Source organism: Zea mays, chromosome 3 (genome assembly GCF_902167145.1).
Source record: "Zea mays cultivar B73 chromosome 3, Zm-B73-REFERENCE-NAM-5.0, whole genome shotgun sequence".
In the NCBI taxonomy this organism is placed as follows: domain Eukaryota; kingdom Viridiplantae; phylum Streptophyta; class Magnoliopsida; order Poales; family Poaceae; genus Zea; species Zea mays.
Genome location: NC_050098.1, coordinates 166,813,393 through 166,821,650, shown reverse-complemented (window position 1 = coordinate 166,821,650; position 8,258 = coordinate 166,813,393). Strand labels below are relative to the sequence as shown.

The following is an 8,258-nucleotide window of genomic DNA, read 5'->3' as shown; positions in this document are numbered from 1 at the left end:
GCTAGAGCGAAAAATATTGAAAAATTAAAAGTAGACATCTGAGCCAGAAATGGGCCAATACAAAATTTGTTGAATCATTTAAAAAATAAATCTACCTACGTAGAAAATTAGACTCCAGAAGTTAAATGAGCCCAAGGAAACATGGGCAGCTTGCTCAAGCGCACAATCGGTGTATGACTTTGTAATGAAACACGAGATGGTTGGAGGGCTAAGTCTGATATCTGTCCATGAGAATTTCTCTCCTGGTTCTGGCGTCTGGCTCCTCCATTTGCGCTGCCACCTGCTAGTTAAAATAAAAGTCCACTGCTTGTGTGTGCAATACATTTAGCACTCCTCGGTCCCAGCGCGGCGAGCAGGTAACTTCTTCTCCCCACTCTCCAGTCCCCGACGCCCTATTTCCTGTAAGCTGCGAGTGGCCTGCTCCCTGTTGTAGACTGTAGTGCTGTGATTAATCGGCGATTAACCGTCTGATCGTATCTTTGGAGGCGATCAGGGCTAACGACGCGACGCGATCAGTACGATCAGATAACTGATCGTTCGATTAGTCGGCAATTAACCACAACTAATCGTCCGATCAACGCATGGACGTTGAAATTTTGGCCCAGTAGCATTTCGGTCCAGCGGCTCAGCCCATATTCCACTTATCCCAATTCCCACGTGAACACAGGCAGCTGCAACGCGTGAAATACGGGCACAACAGTACCACGCGACGTTAAATACGGGCACAACTCGTGAACGACGGCGGCGCCTAGCGGTGACATCGTCCCCTCGACTCCTCCTCCATCCCCGACGCGGCGGCGCCAGCCTGCAGGTACGTTTCCTTCCCAGTCTCCATGGCTCCACCAGGGCACCAGTCCATCTCGATCTTCTCCCCAGTCTCCAGTGGCCCAGTCCCGTTCATCTCTACAGGTGTTGGATACTTGGATTAGATTCGAGTGCTTTGGAATATAGTTGTTAATTGTTTGCCTTGTTCAAAGCCTGAAATCTTCCAGTTTTGTCCATGTTTGGGCGTATGGCTGTTTGCCTTGTTCAAAGCCTGAAGCCATGTCCATGGACGTATAGGCGTATGGCTGTTGCCTGTTTATCCACTGCAGTTCAAAGTCCGAAGCCATGTCCAAACCCTAATCTCCCTCCCATCTTGATCTCGCGTCAGTTCCACAAAAAAATCTAGATCTCGCGTCGCATCAGCGATGTATCCTGTTCCCGGCTTCCGGGGGGGACGGTGTTCTTTCGGGGCTACATGTACAGAACCAATCTCCCCTGTTTAATTTATTTTGTTTTGGCTTCCATAACCATTGTTTTTGTGTGGCAGATTAGCTTATTACCACCATGGGTAAAAGAAAGCGGTCGTCATGTCAACGAGATAACCATAATGATTCTCTAGCCAGCAAAATAATGAGAACTAGAATCCCAGATCTTCCTGAGGTACCAAAGCATTAAATTCTGATTATTGCAAGCATATGCTCACTGTTACTGCACATCTAATTACTTGGGATTATGATAGGTTACCTGAATATTACGATTTATAAACATTGATATTGTTTAGTGCTATGATTTGGTCAGTCATACATCATTATTGAATTATTCCAACTGCAGGACATTTGGTCTCATGTACATTCCCTAATGCCAATGCGTGATGCTGGCCGTGCTGCTTGCCTATCTCGTGCCTTTTTACGTTCCTGGAGACGTCATCCTAATCTTATCTTTAATAAGGATACGATTGGCATGAAAAAAAATTCATATGGAGAGAATTTCCACCACAAAATTAGCCGCATTCTCAGGAATCACTCTGGCATTAGTTTGAAAACATTCAAGCTTGACTACAGTGGCATGTGTGGGTTCGATGGAACTAGTTATCTTGACAGTTGGCTTCAGGCTGCTCTTAATCCAGGGATTGAAGAAGTCACCCTCTGGTTGTTCCATACAAGGAGAATATATGAATTCCCATGCTCACTTTTATCTGATGGGGTTCGAAATTCACTTCGGTACCTTAAACTTCGTTGTTGTGCTCTCCGTCCCACAGTTGAACTTGCCCCCATGAGAAGCCTAACAAGTTTACATTTGTCCTTTGTGAGCATTAAATGGAATGGGTTAAAGCGCCTCCTTTCCAACTCCCTTGCTCTGGAGGAATTAGAGCTAGTATGTTGTGACAAGATCGTTTGCCTCAAGATACCTTCTGCCCTGCAGCGTCTCAACAGCCTTAATATTTTTGGATGCTCGGCCCTCAAAGTGCTAGAGAGCAAAGCTCCAAATCTCTCTAGTCTTTCTCTTTCAGATTTTGGAGGCGGGCTAGTCTTCTCACTTGTGAAAACATTGCAAATGAAGAAACTAATCACTGAAAGTACTGTCTATGATGCTCGTACCAGGCTGCCATCCATTATGCCCAATCTTGAAACTCTTGTCATAAACTCATGTCAGCAGGTATATATATATATATATATATATATATATATATATATATATATATATATACACTATTTAAAGATAGAAGTTGATGATATGAATGGGTTACATTTGTGATTATCTAGTGCATAAGTTATCTGAGATGCATGGCGTGTTTTTGTGCAGGTTGTTGATGCACCAATGCTGCCTACCAAATTCCTCTGTCTTAAGCACCTGACCGTTCGCTTGTCATCAGGAACAACCATTACCCAGGCATTTGACTATTTCTCTTTGGTTTCTTTCCTTGATGCGTCTCCTTCCTTGGAGACTTTTATATTAAATGTAAGGTGTTGGCACTGTCAATTCATTTGGTCCTGTAAATTCATCTTACCATTCTGTCCATTTAGCTTAATCATGTTATCTTTTTCATCATCAGGTGAGTGGGAAAGGCATGATCCATGAATCGATTTCTGCACATCCACAATTGAGGCACACACCTGAGCACCACCATGGCCACCTCAGGAGTGTGAAGATATGTGGTTTCAGCTCTGAGAAAAGCTTATTTGAACTAACACGTTATATTCTTGAGAATGCGGTGTCACTGAAATTTCTTACACTGGACACCTTTTATGGGGATCGGTGTGGTCAGGGTAAGTGTACAAGTTGTTTACCCACGCCTGATGTTTTTATGGATGTTTCCAAAGCGATCTCAGGTATCAAGACATACATCGAGAACAAAGTTCCATCCACAGTTAAACTAACTGTTCTGGAGCCTTGCAGCCGGTGCCATGTTAGAAGAGTAATTTAGACACCATCCTAGTCATGCTACGTCACTTCCATTTAATTTAATTTAATTTGAGAAGAACCATGCTTGTTTCCTGGATTATTTATAGCTGTGTCCCGATGCACAGCAAATTTAATCTCTGATGATGGACCGTGCTTGTGTTTCCTGAATTAATACATGCCAACTGTTTAGTTTTGTAGTATGGCATGTGGATTTATTTAAGACAAGTTGACAAATCTTGTGTATTCGGTCCGATGCTGATATGTTAATTGTAGTGTGTGGCTGTGCTGTGGACTGGAGAGAAAATACTGGAAACATAATTTTGCGTTCAATTCTACTGCAACGAGCTCATCAATATGATTAGCGACAAAACAAACCATATGAGCAATGGGAAAATTTGCGGTTGCAGATAATAACTGGGCATTTCTTCACCCAAACCTCTGACAAGCCCCATCATACTTAGTAATGCATCATACTTAGTAATTGTAATGGATCATCAAAGAATAGGGCTCTAAATAAATTTTAGTTTAAAAATGAATAGAAATATAGTTCGATCCTAATCCGATACGATCATTAAATTTGGTAAGCTCAAAAGGACACTTAAACTCCACATGATTAACTGAACATAAAATTGTAGGCACTAATGGCGAGAGCGAGGTGAATTGCCTAGCAGATGACGACGGGTAAAAAAATTGAGAACCATTAACGAGCTCGCGTTCATGGTGGCCTCAAGTCCCTCCTGCCTAAGGGAGAAGTCGTGCTAGAACATCCATATCATATACTCCCTCTGTTCCAGTATATAAGGCGTAACCACCTCTGGTTCAAAGACCAAGAAATGCATTTAATTGTCTTTATACCACTGCATCGATATACGTATGCATAGAGAGAGCACGTCTTATATTGTGGGACAAGAATAAAAAGTGGTTACGCCTTATATCCTGAGACGGAGGGAGTAATAAGCTACTCTTTTCATTTTTTTATTTGTCACCATTTAATTTAAAAATAATTAGCGGGTGACAAATATTCGAGAATGAAGGTAGTATTATAAGACTAAGGTTTTCTTAATATTACTTACATTGTTCTCAATCTTGGTAGTATAGGCAAAATAAAGAACCAGCGGGTGACAAATATTCGAGAACAAATGTAGTATTATAAGACTAAGGTTTTCTCAATATTACTTACATTGTTCTCAATCTTGTTAGTATAGGCAAAATAAAGAACTAGCTGTGACAAATATTCGAGAACAAAGGTAGCATTATAAGACTAAGGTTTTCTCAATATTAATTACATTGTTCTCAATCTTACTAGTAAAGGGAAAGTAAAACCTACGCATGCATAGATGACAAAGAACATGATCACCAGTGTCCCAATCATGGAAGACTCAGAACAGGACACTAGAGTAACAAATGATTGAAGGACACCAATTTTTGACTACGTGTTGCCAAATGCCATAAATATATAAACGGTGTACCGGTAATCATAAGCCACAACAGACAAATCGAGCCCAGAACCAAGCTGTCCTTATTCTAGAAGGGGGCATTAAACCATGGAAAACCAGCGTTTACATGCATCCTTGATGCCAAGAAACAAGGGTGATCATACCTTCTGTCTGCCTATTCCAAATCAACATGCCTAAAGTTTAGTCTAAACTCTAAAGTTCTTGAAACACTAATCACGACCAAAGCTAGGCAGGAATAGAACCGAGACCAATGCCACAAATGATTGGATGCTTGCTTGAGCTAAGACCAATATCAATGCTCTTTTGTCTGAAACACATTAGTTGAGGTCAGAAATGAAAATGGAATATAAGTACTCATGGCAAACCTGAAAAGCTTAGCTTGCAATAGAAATAACCATCATGATTCACTAGTGATGATGTGAGAGATGGAAAGAATGCATTCTTTTATGTATGCCCTTTTCACGTAAGAAACGCCTCTTAAAATTTGACTGAAGCAATTCCTGATATAAACAACTATAAATTTAAATAAACAAACCCATAAATATGAGAACACGCCAACAAAATCTTGGATAATTTATTCATATTTATCCACGATTATACCTAATCATAAAATATTCATAGTCAATATTGACCAAAGTCCATTGTGATGCATGGTCTCCAGTACTCTAGGCGGCATAGGAAGAAGTATAGGTGTACATTTGGGTCAGGCCTGATGGGCCGGCAGGAAGCACGGAAAAAAGCACGGCCCAAGCACGGCACGACCCGAAATATTTTAGTGTCGGGCCGGCACGAGCCGGGTTTGGGCCGAGGTCGTGGCTCATGGGCGGGCACGAGCACGGCCCGTTTAACGCAGACACGAAATGACCCATATAGAGGCACGAAAAGGCCCATATATTTGTTAAAATCACACTTCATTCCACACTTTCATGTACTTGATAAAGAACACAAAGCTAGAGGTAATGCTAGTTAGATGTTTTTTGTAGCTTTAAATTAGAGTATGTGATGTAATTTTACTTTTGTTATGAACATTAGATAATAAATTGAACTTACGAACTTTGTATAGAGCTGATTATACTTTTTTCCTTCTAACAAAATAATTTGTAAACGAGGTAGTCATTGCATAACTCTGGTAACTTTAATACAAATATTAAGTTTGCTTTTGTTCAAATTTATTTGGCTTATATTTTATTTGTTTTATTAAATTTGTTTTGAATTTAGGGCTCTGATGTGAATTTCGGACCCTGATGTGAATTTCGGGCCAAAAAATGGATTTCGGGCCTTAATGTGAATTTTTGGCCAAAAAATGAATTTCGGGCTTTTATAATTTCGGGCCACCCGAAATGAGACCAGCACGTTTAAGCAATTACGTGTCGGGTCGTGGGCCGAGGGCTAGGCCCGTGGGCCGGTCCGGCACGACCCAAAATTCAAACAATATGGGCCTTTTCGGGTTTGGGCCGGGCCGAGCTGGACGACCCGAATGTACACCTATAGGAAGAAGCTAGAGGTCGCAACGGCTCGTATAATGAGCTGTAGGATATTTCTCTATATCTGTTTTTAGTCAGATTAGGATTCAGTTGTTATAGGGATGTTTTGGTTAGGAGTTACGGGCTAGAAGATTAGGCAGGAGAATATTTAGAAGATTTGGTTTAGAGTTTGTTGAGAGTCCAATTAAGATATGCTTTGGAAGTTATATATATATATATATGTGTGTGTGTGTGTGACTATGTAATAAGGGAAACTCAAGCAATAGATAAATCTTTCCTCCCCTTGCCTATAGCCATCGCTGGCTCCTAAGACTACACAACGGTGTCCGCGTGGCGTTCTCTCCCCTTGCACAGTTAACGTATAGAGTCATGAGTATAGTGCATCGGTTATCTATACACCATCCTCTTTCGGTTACATCTCAAGGGGGGAGCTCACGACCACGCCAGATGGAGAGGATACTGTACCGGCACCCTTATTGAGCACCAAAATGAGGACCAGACGGTCCGGCCCTAGGGCCAGATGGTCCGTGCGTGCGCAGAGCAGATTAGGGTTCTGAGTTTTGTGCTACGGTTGTTAGCTAAATTCGCGGAATTAGCTCGGGAGATTAGTTTGTAAAGGGTTCAGGCCCTCCTCTATAAATATAGAGGATTACGACCGATTAAGAATCATCAATCGAATCAATAATCAATTTATCTCGCATTTATTTATTGTACATTTAGGAGTAGTTCTAGTCTAGTTCTAGTTTAGCCTTCTAATCCCCAAATTCTCCGCTTCTCTTCGACTCTACGTCGATTAGAGGAGTCTAGGTCGGCCTGCCGAGCCTAGACAACACCTAGGATCTCTCCTCCCCGACGGGATCCCTCCCGACAGCGAGATCCAGGCGCCGCCGGCGACCTTTGCCGCCCCTGCGCACGCGCGGACCGTCTGGCCGTCAGGCAGGGAACCCTAAGCCATGCGCCAGGTCGCGGACCGTCCAGCCCCTAGCCGTGGACCGTCCGCGCCTATGCAGAGAGCACCACCGCCGGTTCTCACACAGTGATTGGCGCCCTAAAAAGGCACCAACACACTTTTTTGGTGACTCCGCTGGGGACGATTTTATATAGACCTATCAAGATCGGCCCTTAATGGCCGGTTCAAAGGATAGCTCTGAAGTTTCCACCAGCAATATCATCAAACCGACATGGGAAACTGAAAGTCCCCTAGAGGGGGGTGAATAGGTGAAACCTGAAATTTATAACTTAAACACACACTAAGGTCGGGGGTAAGCGTTAGAATTAAATTCAAGTCCGAAGAGAGGGGAAAACAAATCAAACAAGAATCAAGGCGAGTGAACACAGTGATTTGTTTTACCGAGGTTCGATTCCAAAGAACCTAGTCCCCGTTGAGGAGGTCACAAAGACCGGGTCTATTTCAACCCTTTCCCTCTCTCAAACGGTCACTTAGACCGAGTGAGCCTTCTTCCTTAATCTCACGGGTCACTAAGACCCCGCAAGGACCACCACACACTTGGTGTCTCTTGCTTCGCTTACAAAGCACTTGAGAATAAGAGTGGGAAAAGAAAAAGGTCAAGCCAAGCAACGAGAGCAACAAGGAACACAAAACACCCTCTCTCAAGTCCCTAATGGAATTGAGTTGATTTGTAGGTTTAGAGAGGATTCAATCAATTTGATGTGTCTTGGAGTGGAGTATTTTGCTCTTGTATTGAATGAGATGTTTGGAATGCTTGGATGGATATGAATGAGGTGGTTGGGTTGTATTTATAGCCCCCAACCACTTCCATAGCCGTTGGTGGGGCTAATGGCGATGGGCGCACTGGACAGTCCGCTGTGCCACCGGACACCCACTGTTCATTGTCTGGTGCTCCGCCACGTCAGCTAACCGTTAGGGTTTGGAGCTGGTCGACCGTTGGAGCCTTTGTCTTCTAGCTGCACCGGACAGTCCGATGCCCTCTGACTTTGCTGCTCTGACTTCTGCGCGGTACTGTACTGCACTGTTCACTTGGCAGAGTCGACCATTGGCGCGCAGGGAGCCGTTGCTCCGCTGACTCACCGGATAGTCCGGTGGCACACCGGACATTCTGGTGAATTATAGTGGTGCGCACCCTGGAATTCCCGAGAGTGGCTGGTTTAGAGTTGTACGGCCCTGGTG

The 8,258-nt window shown here is 43.2% G+C and overlaps 1 protein-coding gene across 2 annotated transcripts; it reads left to right on the top strand.

Moving 5' to 3' along the window:
* Positions 1-688: 688 nt before the first annotated feature.
* Positions 689-3,402, top strand: LOC100285790 (F-box domain containing protein). Of its 2 annotated transcripts, NR_174141.1 has the most exons (5): positions 689-811; positions 1,313-1,425; positions 1,597-2,421; positions 2,569-2,724; positions 2,819-3,402. NR_174141.1 is itself a non-coding variant. In NM_001398694.1 (4 exons), the coding sequence occupies exons 2-4, from the start codon at positions 1,330-1,332 to the stop codon at positions 3,188-3,190; spliced, it is 624 nt and encodes a 207-aa protein (NP_001385623.1). In that variant the 5' UTR covers positions 726-811; positions 1,313-1,329; the 3' UTR covers positions 3,191-3,402. The 2 variants fall into 2 exon arrangements, 1 of the variants encoding a protein (NP_001385623.1); NM_001398694.1 differs by lacking the exon at positions 1,597-2,421 and having other exon boundaries at positions 726-811.
* The last annotated feature ends 4,856 nt before the right edge of the window (positions 3,403-8,258 follow it).